At 33.7% G+C, this 20,282-nt stretch overlaps 1 protein-coding gene across 5 annotated transcripts in view; it reads left to right on the top strand.

The window, feature by feature from the left end:
- LOC126977255 (uncharacterized) overlaps window positions 1-20,282 on the top strand; it is a 258,799-nt gene that overhangs the window by 168,108 nt on the left and 70,409 nt on the right. For all 5 annotated transcript variants that reach the window (XM_050825993.1, XM_050825995.1, XM_050825997.1 and 2 more), the window contains one exon: window positions 12,460-12,617. In XM_050825993.1, the coding sequence (XP_050681950.1) occupies window positions 12,460-12,617 (158 nt within the window). The remainder of the gene's footprint in view (window positions 1-12,459; window positions 12,618-20,282) is intronic.

Genomic DNA, 20,282 nt, shown 5'->3' with positions numbered 1-20,282 from the left:
TTTCATAACATCAAGAATTATTGCGTAAAATATGCTCCCTATTGTTATAATGAAATAGTTTCACAGCAGAACTGTCAAACCGTGTGTCAATAAATTCTCTTATAGAAAATATGTCAATACAAAACAAATATTGGAAATAAATATAATTATGGCTCCAAATTGAAATAAAAATTATCCCATCTCTCAAGTTGCACTAAACTGCACACCATGGAGTAATCCCCATTAAAATCCGTTCGTTAGTTTAGGAGTTCACTGGGAACAAACATCAGGATACTGGATATACATATATGTATACTAGCTGACCCGACAGACGTTGTTCTGTACATAATAAATAGAATACTTTTTTTGATGAATTTGTCAATAATTTCATTTCATTGTAACATAATATGCTCCTTGTTGTTAAAATGAAATTGTTTCACAGCAGAACTGTCAAACCGTGCGTCAATAAATTCTCTCACAGAAAATATGTCCATACGAAACAAGTATTGGAAATAAATATAATTATGGCTCCAAATCGAAATAAAAATTATCCCATCTCTCAAGTTGGACTAAACTGCACTCCATGAAGTCCGTCATAAGATCAGTTCATTAGTTTAGGAGTCCATCGCGGACAAACAACGTGTCACGTAATTTATATATATTAAGAAGATATTAAGATATAAGCTCAACTGATTGCAGTAGGAGATTATAATTGCACATAGGCAGTAACAAGTGGAGCAACCTTGGCCATCTCTCGATGACCTTTGTCAGCAGCATACCGTCCCGACCAAGTGAATGGTTCTTGATCAGTTGAATTGAATGACGCAGTATAAAATTACAAACAAATATTTTTATGTCATTAGCTCTTACCCGTGACTTCGTCCGCGTGCAATAGTTACTTTGGGCAGCAATTTTTATTTTTTAATATACTCACTTTGCAAATAATACACAACAAACTGCTGTGGTTAATACATTGTTATAAAATACCAACAATAGAACTTTCATCCTCCTTTTTCATCCCCACACAGGTCTAAATTTTAAAAACGCTAGAACAAATATTTATTTGTTTCTTTTCATGAGCCTAAATACAATTTTTTTAATGGCGTTATCTTCTATAATGACGAACTTTCGTAAAAACTTCCACTCCCTATTTCAACCCCGCCAAGCCCTTTATTCGCGATAAAACGTAGCCTTTCTGTGTTTGTCTTTCCCAAGCTCTTGTCTATCTCTGTAGTAAATTTCATCAAAATGGGTTCAATGGTTTAGGCGTGAAAGCGTAACAAACAAACTTACATTCACATTTATAATATTAGTAGGTATTACAAACTATCGTATATAATCAGTGAAATTATTGAAAAACTTTTAAACGACTTTGAAAGTTTGATTAACTTTGGATTTTGTTTTCAATCTTAATCTTATATTGACTACACGAGCATTGTCGACGACATAAAGATATTTTTTGCTTCGTAATTATACGAGTATGAATGTGATTTTAAGGTGTTATCTATACTATATTGATTTGGAAATAAATACAGAACAATATTTAAGAAAAAGTTCCATCGAAACCCGTCACTGCTGTTTAACAATTTAGTTACAAGTTTTAGAATACCGAACATATACAACTAATCGGACCCTTCTCCTTACATAAACCTACATTATCAGTCAAATTTTTTGTTTAACTTTTTGTTTTGAATTAAAGAATAATTGTTGTTGAAGACAAGTACAGATATAAAAAAATATATATATAAACTATTTCGAACGTAAATAATTATGATACTAATAAAAAACTAGGAAAGCTTCGAGAATTGTAATAAATCCTTTTTTTTCATCTCCTTCATGTATTACAATATTTAATCCTATACTTTATTATTAGCTTTATGCTTTACGAAAGGAATGTATTTTATATGTATATAATTTATTAACATTTAATAAAACACTGAACAAATGTTTATACAACAACTATGGAAACTTGACCGCAAGGCCGAAGCCACTGTTTTAATAAGTAGAGCAACATTCAAATTGAATGCATACTAATATCAATCTCATTTGTAACGTAATAGAGTTCATAATATCGTGATGTGTTTACGTAAAGAATGCGGAATGATTTCAAGTGGGAGTACACCTGTGTATGAATGTAGACTTTCATTGTTTGAAATGTAAAAATGTTGATGACACCTGATGTACAAGAGCGATGATAATAATGAGCTATTTACAGAAATAGCATTTATAGCATAGATAAATAGCATTAGTTGTTAAGATTAACATGTATGTTATATGTATTCGAAGAAAATCCATCGAACGGTATTATATTAAAAATATTGCTTAGTAGATATAAATTAATTACTTATACCCATATTGTTGCCTTCAGTAAGGCAACAAGCGTTTAACCATTGATGAGGTTTTCAACAATTTTCAATAGTTGCTAAAATTTGCAAAACTGCTAGATGATTTGTCAACACCAATATAAAATATCTAATAATACTAAATATCTCTATTTATTTGTTCATAAATAGCAGTTCCAATTTGAACCAATACTTATTTCCATTGTTATAAGAGAGAACAACATACTTACGAGGCTGGTTTGTTAAGTATAAGTATAATTGCATTATAATGATTTGTAGTTTCACACAGATATAATGACAAATACACAAGTAATGCACAATTATCTGTTGCGCAAACTTCACTTTATTATAAGTTACCTCTAACGTCCTTGCCTTAAATGGAAATAGTTTTAATCACGCATTTTTAATTATTAGTGACGACATATCCGGTTGTTTCGAAGTAATAGCCTTCTAGGGGCATGATACTTTTACCTGGCGATACGAAATGTAAGAAACCTTAAAGATATTTTTTTTTTCTTAGTGCTTATTTGTAATAGTGAAGTTAACAGGCATTTTTATAGATTTTACTTTTACATTACCTGCGATTGTATTTACTTTTTAATGCATTTTAATATAGTCAACAATATTTCGTAGACTAGAAAATTTGCGAAAAAACCTTGTGATGGTAAATCACGTGGTGATTTTAACCTTTTGTGAGAAATTATACGAATTTACATGTTTTTCAAAAATTAATGAAAAATACTTTAGGCATAAATTTAAAAATTATACAACAACGGCAAAGTAGTCAAACTGTCTCAAAAGATTTTTTGCTCTAACATTTAAATAATATAAACGATTAAACTATATTTAATGATAAGGATATGTTTTGAACCATAAACTGGTTTTAGATATAGATATGTTATTTTCTACTATTGCATAAGATATATATATAATATATGGAAGTGTAACGACTGAATCAATAGTTGGGATTTAATATTTTCGATTATTGAGAGTTAAAGTCTTTACCAGTGGGACGCTCCTTTGCCGGTGCCACTGGTTACGGGCTAGATTATGGGTACCACAACGGCGCCTATTTCTGCCGTGAAGCAGTAATATTTAAGCATTACTGTGTTTCGGTTTGAAGGGCACCGTAGCTAGTGAAATTACTAGGCAAATGGACTTAACATGTTATATCTCAAGGTGACGAGCGCAATAGTAGCGCCGCTCAGAATTTTTGGGTTATTCAAGAATCCGGAGCAGCATTGCATTTTTATGGGCAAGGCGTATCAATTACCATCCGCTGAACGTCCTACTCATCTTGTCCCTTACTGTCATAAAAAATAGAACTGGCAAATCACAATATATTTCAAATTACAGTTGATGACAGCATGCTTCCAGGAAAATTGTTAAGTATAATAAATGTCATTGACTTTTACTGAATCATCCGTAATTGAAAAAGTTCGGAAAGTTATCGAACGGAAATGTGATATATCTTATTACTAATGTCTTGGTACGACGTTGTTTTCGATACCAAGCTCTGTCTCGTATCAAAAATCACAAATTCTTGCAACCCTAATTAAAATCACGAGGCTTCCAACAATTTATTGTCGTTATATTGTCACATTTTGCAATAAAAATTTGATATAATTGTCCCTTAAAAAGAAAAACCGACAGATTTAAGTATTTGTTTATTTTGCTTTAGAGATATGTGATATTGCATCGAAAGGTTGTCCAGCGATTTTAATTTTCGATCGGTTTTGTTTCAAAATTTTATGTGTTCCTTAAAGACTTGATGATAGCTAGGTTCTGGGATATGATACTAAATGATATTTATTGACATCTAGCTGTTTTTGACGATAACTGTCTTTTTGAAACTGACAAGTACAAACCTCATTTGATGGTAAATTACTATCTCTACCAATAATATCATTAATCTCCCTGTCGAAAAATAGAATCCACGTTTCCTGCAACACCAAAGAAATACCCAAGTCGTATCATCCTTGTAAAAACTACTTAACTAATCAGTATGTATGGGTTGTTTATACCTGTATTTGAATTCCATTGAGTCTGCAAATTTTTTCAGTTTACTTTTGCATACATTTTTCCTGGTTGCATACCAAATTGTAACCGGAGGCAGCCATTTCATTTACAAATTAAATCAATTAAATAAGTTTTCTTAACACCCAGTATGTACTAGTATAATATTATATACCCAGACATGAAAGAAATGCAGTTTTCCAGCGGAAATCGAATTCGCGACCTGTTGCTCGATAATTAAACATGTACACCATTCGACCAAAGGGCTAGTCAAAAAAAGTTTTTCTTAGATTTTCCACGCTTCTTGAAATCGTCGGTTTTGGAAGAGCAGATTGCACATCTTCGCATAACTTTAATTCACTTTGAAGTTGATAGCCCAGTTACAATATCGCACCATATGCCACCAACTTAAATATCATCCCCACCGTCTGGTGGTATACCGTTCCTCTACACTGGTAGAAACCACTGGGTTTCTATAGAACTTTTATCACGTACAACCATAACTATGGAATGAGCTTCCTTGCACGGTGTTTCCAGGGCGACAACGCTCCTGTGAATCCTCTAGTATTCTCTCGATGGGCGGCGCAACAATTCTATAATAAGATAGTCGTCACCTATAACCATTTGAACGTCATGTCATTTATGACTGTTATAAAAAAGCCATATTATTAAAGATTAATCTTTACTAAAGTTCTCGCCTCGATAAGACGTTTTTGATTTATTGTTTTACAGATACCTTTCAAATGTGTGAAAAGTCACATATCAGTGATAAAAACTATGACATAGTTACAAATAGAGAAACTCTGGTCATTTTACAGGCATTGGCACAATATATATTATATTAAATACTAGCTGACCCGAAAGACGTTGTTCTGTAGATAATAAATAAAATATGTACAGTTTTTTATGAATTTGTCAATAAAATGGAATAACATTAAGGATTATTTCGTAAGATATGCTCCCTGTTGTTATAATGAAATTGTTTCACAGCAGAACTGTCAAACTGTGCGTCAGTCAAAATATCTCATAGAAAATATCCATACTTTGAATAAGCATTGTAGGTACAATTTCACATAGTAGATTTAATACAAAACAGTGAATCATATATATTATGTATCTTTAAACCGCCTTTATTTTCTTTACTTTTGAAAAATTCAACTGTTATCCCAATGTACGATGTAGGCAACACTTTCGTTTTATCTATAAAAAGCTCAAAGCCGCTTGTCAAGCTGTCAGTCATGATTGTTGCTAAGAAAACATGAGAAAGTTGCAAAACCTGTTAACAATTTATTTTCGTCCCGAAAAAGCTATTTTAAAATTGAAATTAATTGAATTTAGGAATTCAGGTTTGGATAAATATTGTGTTGTTTATGTTTAAATTTTTTGGAATCGTTTCATATTTAAAGCTAACATATTCCTGTAAAGGCTTTTTTCGTCACTATCATATCAGTTGGAAGACGTCCACGAGGTTTTGTCCAGGAGTTTTTCTTCTTATATCATGATGATGGCCCAACATTTTTAGTCGTTCTGTTGTCTTTGGCGCACTGATTTTTTCACACCCTCATGAGAAATATTCATTAAGATATTACCTATGAACCATTATATTAGAAAAATTTTATTTTTTGTTTCTATGCGGACGTTGTTTTTGTATTGAAAGATCATCATTCATTCCATGATTGCATATATTTCCAAATACGTATGTTAATGAAGAACTTATAGATCATGGTTTCTATAGATAGATCATTCTTACTTATACTTTATGGATATTGTTTTAATTAAGGTTACCAGCACATCATTACTGGCATCCGGTCTATATCAACTAAATAGAACAGCTGAGAAATACGTTACACTGTGTTGATATTCCAATATCAAGTAAACCATGAATAGGCCAATAGATGAGAAACATTATGTTAAATAAGCCTATAAATATTTTTCATTGCATTTTAACAATGAAAAAACACATATACTAATATAAATTATAAATTATGCATTATAATATATTATGCTAAACTGTCTTATTACGAGTTACGGTTCTAAATACGAGCCAATAGGAAAACGAAACACCGTTTTTAAGTAATTGTTCGTGGATTTCAAATGTCTTAGTTTTATATTCTCTTGCTATTGATAATATCAGAATAACCTTAGAGTTGACCAAGACATACCAAGATTTACAAACCATACGCCACTCCAAAGGTTGGCTCAGTGGAAGTGCCCTCGGACGGAACGCGAGAGGTCGTGGGTTCGAGTCCCGCATAGAGTTAGAAATTTAATTTAATATCAGATTTATTAAATTTTAACGCCTGCTACCGACTTAACTCTTGTTTTCTATATTTTCAAAAGTAGGCATGGTCCTTTTAAGTTGCAAATTAGATAATACTTTGTAAATTTTACCAGTGGGAGGCTCCTTTGCACAGGATACCGGCTAGCTTATGGTACCAACGGCGCCTATTTCTGCCATGAACATTTCTGCCATTCGCTACGGAGCTATGAAGCAGTAATGTGTAACATTACTGCTTCATAGCTCCGTAGCGAGTGAAATTACTGGGCAAATGAGACTTAACTAACATCTTATGTCTCAAGGTGACGAGCGCAATTGTAGTGCCGCACAGAATTTTTGGGTTCTTCAAGAACCCGGTCTGGCACAGCGTTGTAATGGGCAGGGCATATCAATTATCATCAGCTGAACGTCCTGCTCGTCACGTCCCTTACTATCATAAAAAAAACACTAAATGTGACAGTGAATTTCGCAAAGCATTAAGTATTACTCAAGTACAAAGTACGAATGAAAAACAACCATAAAACGATAAAGAATTATAACTTATTTTTTGCAAGCAATTGAGATATAAAGCAATCACCCAAGATTAATAAAACTCGATCAATGATTACTCTTTCTTTGTCACAGGAATACAGTGGGCATCCTTATGAGGCGTCAAAGCTTTACATAACAATATTGTGTGCGATAAATCAGTTAAATGATGAACCATGAGTGACTGACTGTCCAACGCGAATACATTTGACACTAACGAGCTGTATTCACTCACATTCAGGGGTGACTAACAGCATCACCTATTGAATTCAACAGGAATATGGGCATGGGTTCCACAATGTACCTATTTCTGCCGTGAAGCTGTGTTTCAGTCTGAAAGGCGCCGTAGCTAGTGAAATTACTGGGCAAATGAGACTTAACATCTTATGTCTCAAGGTGACGAGCGCAATTGTAGTGCCGCTCAGAATTCATGGGCTTTTCAAGAATCCTGAGCGGCACTGCATTGTTATGAACAGGGCGTATCAATTACCATCAGCTGGACGTACTGCACGTCTCGTCCCGTATTTTCATAAAAAATAGGTGGAAAAATTGTACTCTAAATCCAAATCCGTGTTTTAATTTGTCAAAACGATAACATTAAGGCATTTTTTTTAAAGTAAAATGAGGAGAATTCGGAGTAGACTGTTATGGATGTGACGTACGTCTCTATTGCAATATCTTAATATATATATAAATTACGTGACACGTTCTTTGTCCGAGATGGACTCCTAAACTAATAAACGGATTTTAATGGGGATTACTTCATTGCGTGCAGTTTTGTCCAACTTGAGAGATAGGATAGTTTTTATTTCGATTTGGGACCCATAATTATTTTTAATTTCAATATTTGTTTTGTGTGGACACATTTTCTATGAGAGAATTTAGTGACGCACGGTTATACAGTTCCGCTGTGAAACAATTTCATTATAACAATAGGGAGCATATTTTATAAAATAATTCTTGATGTTATGGAATATTATTCATAAAAAAACAGTATTTTATTTATTATGTTCAGAACAACGTCTGTCAAGTCAGCTAGTAATATATAATACCAAGTGTATGTAAAGCATAAGTCAGGAGCGTCAGCCCTAACATCTGGGCGTTAGAATATAATTATACCTATGAATCGTGTATTAGCGAAAATATTTATCGGCTTCAACATTTGTGCCAATAGATAATAGAAGATGACGGAGCGACAATAATGAGGTCGATTCAAAGAAAGTGATGTTAGATTTGTTCCGTCGGAGAATTCGCCCGGGTAATTATCTATTGAATGATGCTTTCAACCTTTGACGCTTGGATTGCGAGCTTCAATTTGATTTAATGGTATAATATAATTATTCACTGTTGTGTCCCTTAGTATTTTTCCATTACACGTGAGCCTCGTACCCTTTTGGCCCCTTGAATTTTGAAACTGCTTAACTATGGCTATGATATGTCATCCATAGTTAAATTATTTATTTTCATTATTGTAAATCTTATTTTATGACAATAAGGGACGAGACGAGTGTGCCCATAGTCCACACGTGGGACATGGGCACGCCATTACAATACACCTTGAAACATAAGCTGTTAAGTCACATTTGGCCAGTAATTTCACTAGCTATGGCACCTTTCAGACCGAAACACAGTAATGCTTACACATTACTGCTTCACGGCAGAAAAAGGCACCGTTGTGGTACCCATACTCTAGTCGGCAATCTATGCAAAGAAGCCTCTCACTGGTATAAATCTAAGAAAGTTCCTTTATAAAAGTATTTTTAGTAGGTACAAACTATTTACACTAAATGAAGGATTAATGTAAATTCTTTTGATTTTTTTATAGACCCTGTAAGAGTTAGGTAAACATTTTGTATGTGATGTTTCATAGTTCCAAACATCAGTCAAATTAATTTTCAAACACAGGACAGGGGTCTAATTTCGACGTCACTGGGTATACATTTCACATCACGAGAATGAAGTTCACGATGTTAACTATTAAATTTAAGTTAGTTTGGTTGTTGTTTTAGTTTAAGGTAACTATTAAACGTATATTGAGATATTTTGACACGTCGGTGAACCGGTGACTCTTAGCACGGAGTCTCGGTTCAATCCTCGCCCGGGTTTCAATGATATTATCAATGAATTGATACGTGTATCAATGTATCTTTGGGTTTCGAATTCATATATATATTGGACGCTATATAAGGCTGGCAACCTTGGACCCTTCTGATGTTGCAAGAGAGTAGGAGTATGGGCCACAGTTCGCACATGCCGTCACGTGGACCGTATGTGGCACGTGCCCGTATCCTCATCTTCTATGAAAAATACTCAAATCCTTAGGTAAAGGTTAGAATTGAAGTATTGGCGAATAGGCTTAGTTCTGCAGCATTAAAATTAGACAATTAACTGACATAGATGACGGTGACGGTGCGACTAGTTTAGTTATTTTCATACTATTATGTCCTACGGTATATTTTTATGGGGCAGTGCAGCCGATATTAATACCATCTTTGTGCTGCAGAAGACGGCTATTCGCGATATTTATAATCTAGGTCCTAAAGAAATATTAAGTGAAAATTTGAAAGAAATAGGCATTTTGACTGTTGCATCTCAATATATTCTTCGTAATGTTCTATATGTTTATAAAACATTAAGTAATTTGCTAGAAACTGCGACGATCATAATATTAACACGAGGAACAAACATAAACTTGTTATGCCTAGTACTTCGTTAAGTCGAGTTAGTAAGTATTTTATTGGGCGATGTATATGCTTTTATGATAACAGAAAATGTGCATAACAAATGAGTTACGAAATTTAAAAGAATTGTTAAAAAACGTTTTTATTGGAAAGGTAAATAACATAAATGATTTTCTTGAGGATACCACAGACTACAGATATTCATGGGAATGGAGCGGACGCCATCAGGCTCTTAAATAATAAATTTTTATTGTACGATATTATATTGTAATCCATATATTTATTATAAGAAGCCCGCTGAGTTTCTTGCGCCCGTTCTTCTCAGGTCTGAGGCAGTTAATTTTGAATGGGTGGTACTTTTTGACGTTCAATAAGTGATTTTGAATCCTATTTTGAATAAATATATTTGAATTTGAATTAACAACTTAGGTTAAACATAATGCTATGCAGCATTTTTTACTTTTACAAGTTCTATAAAAACAATGGATTGATATATTCTCAGCAAGCCTCGTTTTCTATGCACTAGATATCTAACTAACACCCACAGCAAAAGTAAAATCAAACTCCGCACGCCGCGCCGGAAAATAACCGCAATCAAAAATTTTACTTTCACACAAAGCTCGCGAAATAAAAACGAAAGTTAATTTGCCAACGGAGCCACGGAAGCGAGACTTGGAACAAGTTTGTTAACAAGAAACACATAAAAACCTGCAGTTACTTTGCTGTGATTGGGATAATTATGATTAGACGGCGCCCCACAGTGACAGACCAATCATTGGATTGAATCGTCAGTCCAGTTTACAGTTTCTCCTATTGCGATAATTTGTGTACAATTGTTGTAAATAGTTACATAAATTTGGCAATTATTGTGCAATAAGAGAATAAATAGATCGATTCGAAAATCAGGAGATCCGTAGGAGAACCAAAATCATCGACATAGCCCAAATGATAGGTAACTGAAGTGGCAGTGGGCAGGGCTCTTAGCTCCACGGACTTATGGCCGTTGGGGCAGCAAAGTTCTCGAATGGCGACCACGTACCGGAAGACGAAGTATTGGTAGGCCCCCCACTAGATCGACCGATAATCTGCTCAAGATTGCCGGAATAGGTTGGATGAGGGCAGCACAGGACCGATCGTCGTGGAGATCTTTGGAGGATGAGGAATATAATGATGATGATGAAAATAATAAATAAGGATGTAAATCACCTGATTCCAATTGGAATATAAAAAAATGTAACGCTGAGTTTCTTGCGCCCGTTTTCAGGGTTGAGGTATTTTCTTGCAAATGATAGAGTTGCATTTAGATTAAATATTGTATATATAAATTCTAAAAGTCAACAATAAGTTATTTCGATGACATGTTAGATTTGTTTTTTTTATTTAAGCTAGTAATGTAAGTAATGTAGCTCGGATAGGTATTGTTGCCTATTTATAATTACAACTTTTGTTCTACTAATTATTAAGATATTGTATCAATGTGAATGTGGACCGAAAGTCACGAAGACATAAAACCTTCAATAATGTAGCAGTGAGTGTAAACCAACTGTAGAGTTAGTAGAGCAGAACTAGTTGCGTCCAGGGTCCGATGTCATATTATTACGACAACATTTCAACATGAGAACTTATAACTCGAATGAAGTAATCGCTGATTCCCCTTGCAAGGTCATTTTCTAAAGCTTAAGCACCGGAAAATTCGGGTTTCCTGATGCTTTTTGATATGCTTAGTTTGTGTTTATGGTGTGATGAACTTGAGAATCAACAATGATCATATTTTTGTACCGTAATTTTGTACCTATATTGAGATTTTTTCTTGTGAAACTAAGATACAAGACGTACGAGCAGGACGTTCAGCTGATGGTAATTGATACGCCCTGCTAATTACAATACAGTGCCGCTCAGGATTCTTTAAAAAATCAAAAAATGCAGGGCAGCACTACAATTGCGCTCGTCACCTTGAGACGAAAGTTAAGTTTCATTTGCCCAGTAATTTCACTAGCTACGACGCCTTTCAGACCGAAATACAGTAATGTTTACACATTACTGCTTCACGGCAGAAATAGGCGCCGTTGTGGTACCCATAATCTAGCCGGCATCCTGTGCAAAGGAGCCTCCCACTGGTAGAATTTCGATTAGATTGATTTCTACACGTTTATTTTAACCTGTTTTATTGTCATTGAAAATCCGAAAGAAGAATCCTAAAGTTGTTTTTAAATGACTGGAATATGCTATAAGTCGAGGAGTAGGAGACAAGTGGGAGGCTCCTTTGCACAGGATGCCAGATAGATTATGGGTACCACAATGGCGCCTATTTGTGCCGTGAAGCAGTAATGTGTAAACATTACTTTTTTTCCGTTTGAAGGGCGCCGTAGCTAACGAAATTATTGGGCAAATGAGACTAAACATCTTATGTTTCAAAGTGACGAGCGCAATTATAGTGTCGCTCAGAAAGTGGCACTGCATTGTAATCGGCAGGGCGTATCAATAACCATCAGCTGAATGTCCTGCTCGTCCTGTCCCTTATTTTTAACTTTAATATGCAGTAGGAGAGCCGACTAATTTATTACTTTTAATAATTTATTATAACGTTTTGTTTGAAATCTATGATGTATAATTTATGATGTCTTTTTGTCAACAGGAACATATACAAGAAGTTTTGGATAAATGGACACAGATCGACGATGAAATATGGGCCAAAGTAATTGTATTTGAGAAAAATCGTCGCGTCGCGAAAGCGTACGCGCGAGCCCCAGTACTAACTATTAACGGGTCGGACGACGGTTTTGATGGCATGAGGTGAGTGAAATATAGTAATTATTGTATACTACTAGCTGACCCAACAGACGTTGTTCTGTAGATAATAAAAAAAAATATGTTTTATAGGAATTTGCCAATAATAGGTATTTCAAAACATCAAAAATTATTTCGTAAAAAATGCCCCCTTTTGTTATAATGAAATTGTTTCACAGTGGAACTGTCAAACCGTACGTCACTAAATTCTCTCATAGAAAATGTGTCAATACAAAACAAATATTGGAAATAATAATAATTATGGGTCCTACATCGAAATAAAAACTATCCTATTTCTCAAGTAAGACTAAACTGCACTCCATGAAGTAATAATTTCCATTTAAAACCGTTCATTAGTTTAGAAGTCCATCGCGGACAAACAACGTGACACGTAATTTATATATATTAACATTTTATTATTCATTTGGATAACAAAAATAAGTAACTAATATAGCTATTTTTTTTTTAATTGATTCGCTACCACTGCTTTGGAAACAAATGGCGCTCCGAGAGAGAAGAAACGGCGCATGTAACTCATGCAATAATATTATTGTTTGCCTTATTAATAGTATTACAATAAAAACTACATAAGGCAGATTATATACAAATTTTGCCACTTATACAATAAAAAAAAAGAAATTATGACTCCAATTTTGACGAGAATAATTGTTTTTTCGGGTCATCGATACATTGTTTTATTATATTAATAAGTCTAGTATTTTTAAGATGTGATGCTGGAGGAAGATGCTTCAAAGGACAGCATTCCGCACCAACCAATCCATCCTTAACATTCTAGGTGTAAAAACAAGACTCTCATCCATCTTCCTCCGTAGTATCTTAGAGTTATTTGGACATATCACCAGAAAAGATGGCCACAATCTCGAACAACTGATGGTTACTGGGAAAGTAGACTGATGACACCCCAGAGGCCGCAGCCTTATAAGATGGTCTGACCAAATCCGCACATCTCTTGATACCACACTTCATGACGCACTGCACGTAGCCAAAGGCAGACACAGATGGCGAACTATTGTCAAAAAGTTGAATCCTGAGAGAAATCACGACCCTCAGCAATGAGGAATACGACGTGAGGAGAAGGATTTAATGACAAGCACAATCTAGCAGCTCATAAATGAATAGTTATAGGCATATTTCACATTTTATCTTCCAACTAACAAGTTATTTGTGTATATTAATTCGCATTGCTTAAGACTTGTCCTACCAGTTCCATAGGCTTGGCAGTACCTAACCGCGCACGTGTCTGCCCTACATTGCCTTAGGACATATAGATTTCATGTTAGATTGCTAGTACGACGATATTATATTATTGTTACAAATGTCTGACAGTTTGGTAAGTGACTCAGTTTCTCAGCAATAAATCACACAGACCAAATTCGTCATCGTCATCGTCTCTGTATATATTTTTCTAGCCGGCATCCTGTGCAAAGGAGCCTACCACTGGTATTTTATTATTTCTCAAAGGTCTTTACTGTCGTAATTTAATAATTAAAATAATATAATTTAAATAAATATATTTGTTGCTATAGAGTGCAGACACTTTAAAAGATTTAAATTAATGAATATACAAATGTTGTAAAATTATAGATTTCTAGCTTTTCTGTGGTTAATACATTTTTATAAGCTACCAAATATAGAACGTTTATCCTCCTTACATCCCCACACAGGTCTAAATTTTAAAAACGCTTGAACAAATATTTTATTTTTTATCAACTGCTTAAATACAAATAGTTCAAAAATCTTCTATTTTTGAACTATACGTTGAATTGATATAAAATTTTGTATTTATTATGTATTTGACAGAATTGTAACACCAACTAATAGGTAAATACGGACGAGATCGCGGGTACAGCTAGCAAAGAATTCAAGATTTATAATATATACTGGCTGACCCAGCAAACGTTGTATTGCCAATTAAAGTAATAAAAAAAATTCAATAATTAAAATTTTTTTGCGTATAAAAAATAAATGACGGCTGATTCTCAGACCTACCAAATATTTCGTACATCAAATTTATCGTACTAAAATGATTGTATTCGACTGCCATCTTACAATCCTATTGCGAATCTGTCGATGGAACAAAATAATATAAAAATCGTGATTCAAAAATAGGTGTTAATCGCGACGGGTGAAAATTTTAAGTTGTATGTATTTTTTTATGCTGAATCGGATAAGTTTGGTAACATACACCGGGACACAATAAATTTATATATTAGGTAGATATGCAAATTGCATGTTCGATCAATTTTATGATTAAACACAGCACATACGAAACGGTATGTCTGTAAATTGACAGATCAGAGTTAGAACGCGTGTTAACGTCTGTTATACTAATTTACCACCGTATTACTTAACATGGCGTTACGTCAACTATTAGCATGTCAAAACGTTTATAATCCATTAACAAGCGATCAACTTTCTCTACTAATTGTTACATCACATGTGCACATTTCCTGGTTTACATAAAGTATTGTGGTTTTGGCCGTCAATGTGTTACGATCCCTTAGCACACAACGAGCAGGCAATAGACCTTAACCCTTGACGGAAGCTCGTTATTAAAAAATAACTGTTGTGATAATTTTTAAACGCGTCTATAATATTATGTAAATTCAAAAGAATATTTGTCGAACGAAATTAAATTATGAATTAATCAAGGAATCACTGTTCGCGCTACGTGCTAAGTCAAGCATACCTTAACTACTGTTAGATATTTAAGAATCTTTTACGTTCCTGGCAATCTTGCTTTATCTTCTTATAAAATTTAACCTTTAAGCACCTCTTTTGCAAATCTTTACCTTTAATATTAATAAATTACTATTATTTGTATGTGCTGCATATCGATAGCTATGAAGTCGGTGACAAGCTAAATGTAATAGAAAGTACCTACACTGACCACGCGTGACTTTGAGAGGGATAGCTTCGTCTAGAACAAAACAACAGACACGCGTGGCCAGCCTTAATAACAACCTTAATAATTACAGTAAGTAAGCTGTTAATAATATTTAGTTTTATTTTGTTTAAGGCCTGGCACCAATTCAAACCTATCAATAGGAAGCACATACAAATAATAGTATTTTATTAATATTAAAGGTAAAGGTTTGCATAAGAGGTGTATTAAAAATAGTTTTCTTTTAATGTGTGTATTCACTTCGTTTCAAAATAGTTTCAATTCCAAAGTATTCACTATCAGAACGACTACAAATTCTCACAAATTACACAAAAATTGTTAAACATATCTCCCCAGCTACAAGGAAGTGTCGCGAATCCTATCAGATGCAAAACGAATTTCACTATTTTAATGAAAGAGCTTATAGTGGCTAATTAGCTACGATTTCTGTGTACAATAAAGATCGTACATTCCCTCTAATAATAATTAGAACTGGTTTGAGAATTGATAAATGTTTTCACTCAGCATTCTTGAACTGAATGGAATGTTATGTCTCTTGATAAAACCTATTTTATATTTTGCAATTTTGTATTACGGTTGTATTCTTACGACTTACGTTATGACAGGCATACAAATACTCCGTTTCGGTGGGATTTAGTAACCAAAATGTATATTTGGATAAAGAATTTTGTATTTATTAGTGAAAAGGCCCCGAACTGAAGTATTTTTTTTATAAAAGAGATGGGTATATGCGCTATTTTTCTTTTTTTCTGAAGGATGTCGTGCCGTCCTGGATTCACTGTACTATAAGGCTCATTGCATTAAACGTTGTACACGTATCTAAAAATTTAAAAGGAATGAAAAAAAAGGAAATAAAAATTATATACTCTCCATTCACTCTCTCTCTCTCTCTCCTATCTGTAATTATCTAATTACACCTATTATTTGTTTTTCTATGACTGAACTGTTTTTGTATGAGAGAAAAAAGAAACTTCGTAATATTCATTTGATAAAAATTTGATAGGTATACAATAAAGAGTGACACATTAGATACTAAAAACATTAAACATAAACACAATAAAATTTTCACCGCAGACTATATCCTAGTAAGCCTTCACTATCTGTCCATTGTTAAACTAATAAGCGATATTATCTGAGAGAAACAGAAGAAAGTACCGAGCTAGGCATGACGAGGCAAGACGCTTTATCATCGTTCCAATAATCTACATGATTCTGAACTTATTTTACTCATTAACTTAAAACATAGTTTAAATTTAATGTCATTCTATATTTTATTAAAAGTGAAATCTTAACAACAATATTAAAGACTGGTTGCTCAACACAGCCGAGCCCAATCATGTTCTTAATCTTATTTGCGAACCAGCCCCTTCTATTATCTCGTATCGCCATGACAACCCACGCATGTTTAGAAATCGGCACGATTTATATTAAATACATTATATCACGGACTAGTAAAAAAATAAGGACTCCGTGTCACAGTGTAGCACCAAAACAAGCCGATTAACGTGGAAATACATAGCCCCACGCACACACTTACACTACTACAGGCCGATAGGCGGCCATTATGAGAATTGTCATTGTTTGTGACAGATCAGTTTGCGTCTCAATAAAATATTTTAAAAATACCGTCGTGGGTTGTGAAAAAATGTTAAAACTATACTATATTATTATTTGTGGCCGTATATGATTATTTAAAGGAGAAAAAATTGTATTGTAACTAGTATCCCCCGTAACCGCACACACACTAGCATAACGGTGCTTCACTTGCTAAAATCACGGCGCGGAGTCCTTTTTTTACTCATCTATGACATTATATATTATGAGTTCTTGTACCGTACGATATTAAATCGTAATTCAATCAACTATATAGCACAAATCTTTCATCCATAATTTCAACCACTATCTTACTCGATCAGGCACCGTGTCCTGACGCGAGTTCAACATTTTATACCCAAGCCAAGAAAAGTTCCTTAACGCCGCTAAAGAAGTTTTCACCTTAAAAATATAACTTATGTTTCATTAAACACGATTCGATGAAACGCATACTTGAATAAGTATGTACGCGACAATAGACCAATCATTGATCGGTACTGTGTTTTTAACAACAAAAACCAATGCTACACGCATTCTATACGTTGTCGTGGCTGTTGCCGCTGTTTGCTACAAAACTAACAAAGATATTGATAAGAAGACAATTGACAATAACATTCAGTGATTGCAACACGTAGTGAGACTGTTTATACATTACGATCGGACGTGATTTAATTATGAATTGAAATAGTTGCACTCTTTAGTTTTTAACTAGAACACAGCTATTTTATTAATTGTAAGGAAGGCTTCTTTGCACGAGGATTGCAATGCTTCTACTGAAATTACTGGGCTAGTGACATCTTCGGTGTTATTCACGTATTTTAAACAAGAACGTAAACTGAATTGTAGCCGCACGTTAACAACTTTTGAACGAAACTCGCACGATGTTACCAATATTGTTCTCAGGCTAACGAAACTCTCTAAGAAAAAGCGATTCACTCGATTGTATGAAACGTGCAGTCATTGACAGATTGATAAATGACGGATATAATCTTTTAATACAAGGAGTTAGCCGACATGCACTACATTATAAGCAACTGTTCGCTTTCAAACTTAGCCGTTTTATACTTCGTGGCCAATCGCGATACTGAAATTACGACTATGTCAAATCACTGCACGTTTCGTGCTAAACTAAATTTCAGTTTTTATTTAGGCAGTCCCGCTTCTTACTATGTACTACGTAGTATTTACATCCTCTTTGATTGTTCTACCAAATTTAATATATTTCTACTACTATTAATCTGTTTTGCGTTGTCAACTCAACGAAACGTCAAAATTTTACAGATTACGTAACTTCCAACAATTGACTTTCTATTTCGTTACGAGGATACACATCAGACGATTTCCCTAAATTGGAACGTTACTACATCATAATCGGAACTGAACTGTCAATTTGTGTGAATAGAATGCGAAATTGGCTTTTTGACATAATACCGCTTCGTTTTATGCAAATGTTCTCTTTCAAACTTAGCCGGATTATACATACTTTGTCGCCAATCTCCATAATATTGTAATTACTACTATTTCAAAACTTATGTGCCGCCTCTTACTATGTAGTATTTATATCCTCTTTGTAGTTATTTGTTTCTTTTTCCTCATAAAAACCGAGCAGGTAGCAAATTTTAGAGGAGCTGACGAATACAATTTTTTTAAAACATCGCCACACTCTTAAATTAAAGTATTTCTGAAATCTTCGCAAAGAAATCTTATAAATAAAATTCTCGTGTCACAATGTTAGTTACCTTACTCCTCCGAAACGGCTTTACTGACTTTCGGCTACTATCTTTTTTTCATCCGCTTAAATGTTAAGGGTAGTCCCCCCCCAATTTTTTTTGGTAATTTTTTTTTATATTTACTTTATTGTGATTCAACATTTAAAAATACATACAAATTTAAATTTTCGCCCTTCTACAATCTACAACTATTTTTATATCACGATTTTTATATTATTCTGTTCCATCCACCAAACCGATATAGGGTTGCAAGATGGCAATCGAATACAATAATTGTAGTACGATATATTTGGTAGGTCTGAGAATCGGTTGCATCAAAATTTTAATAATGTATTTTTTTTAAATGTTATATGGCAATACGACGTTTGCTGGGTCAGCTAGTATATACATATATCTATACGTTTTATTACAATCTGTTTGTAGTCAGTAGTCGCATATCTGAATACGTAATTACAAATTCGCTACCCAAAACCCAGACTAATCAATCTGGATTTGGCGCCCACTTTATCATGCGCACAAAAGACGTATCAATTGGCGCCCAAACATTCATCAAATAATATTGAACTTTAATATCTTTACTATAGTATCCAAATTGCGTCACGCTAAACAAATTAAGTTACACATATCGACAGGATTGATTACCGTGTCGATTTCCACAACCAACTTTGAACTCTGATGCATATGGATAAGGGTTAACTTAGAGCGGTTATGTGTGACATAATTATTTGTTATTGTCCACTTATCTTTGGTTACAATTGGAAAGTGGGTCGACATTGAGGTAGGCTTTTGCAAGCGATACCATTGGTCAGTGTCAAAGCATTTGTTTCAGGTGTTATGAAACTGTATTACGTGCGGCATGAATTATAATAAAGACAATTATGGTCGCTCACCAAAATGGTTTAGTAGAAATTAATAAATTATAATAAAGACATTTATGGTCGCTCAGCAAAATGACTGAGTTGAAGTTTAGTATTATATTTATTAAAAAATAATAGTTTTTTTAACTATTACTTATTTTTCATTTTTTATTTTTTTTTTGTTATATTGAATTGTCATCGGAATTGTCATTGTTATGAAACTGTATTACGTGCGGTAATTAATGAATTATAATAAAGACATTTATGGTCGCTTATCAAAATGACTGAGTAGAAGTTTTGTATTATATTTATTAAAAAATAATAGTTTTTTAAACTATTATTTATTTTTCATTTTTTAGTTTTTTTTTTGTTATATTGAATTGTCATCGGTCCTTAGTAAGTATGCCAAATTTCGTTTTGAAGGGGGTCAAAACATGTTCAAAGATTCCATTACATACTAACATACGTATTAGCTAATAAAAGCGTATTAAAATATAAATTTATTCTCAGCCGACACGATTTTCACTGTGAAAGACCGGTGATTATAATGGATAATTAAAACGTT

Source organism: Leptidea sinapis, chromosome 44 (assembly GCF_905404315.1).
Source record: "Leptidea sinapis chromosome 44, ilLepSina1.1, whole genome shotgun sequence".
NCBI classification, from domain to species: domain Eukaryota; kingdom Metazoa; phylum Arthropoda; class Insecta; order Lepidoptera; family Pieridae; genus Leptidea; species Leptidea sinapis.
Note: the sequence above shows the minus strand (reverse complement) of the source record. Positions and strands in the feature narration are given on the sequence as shown.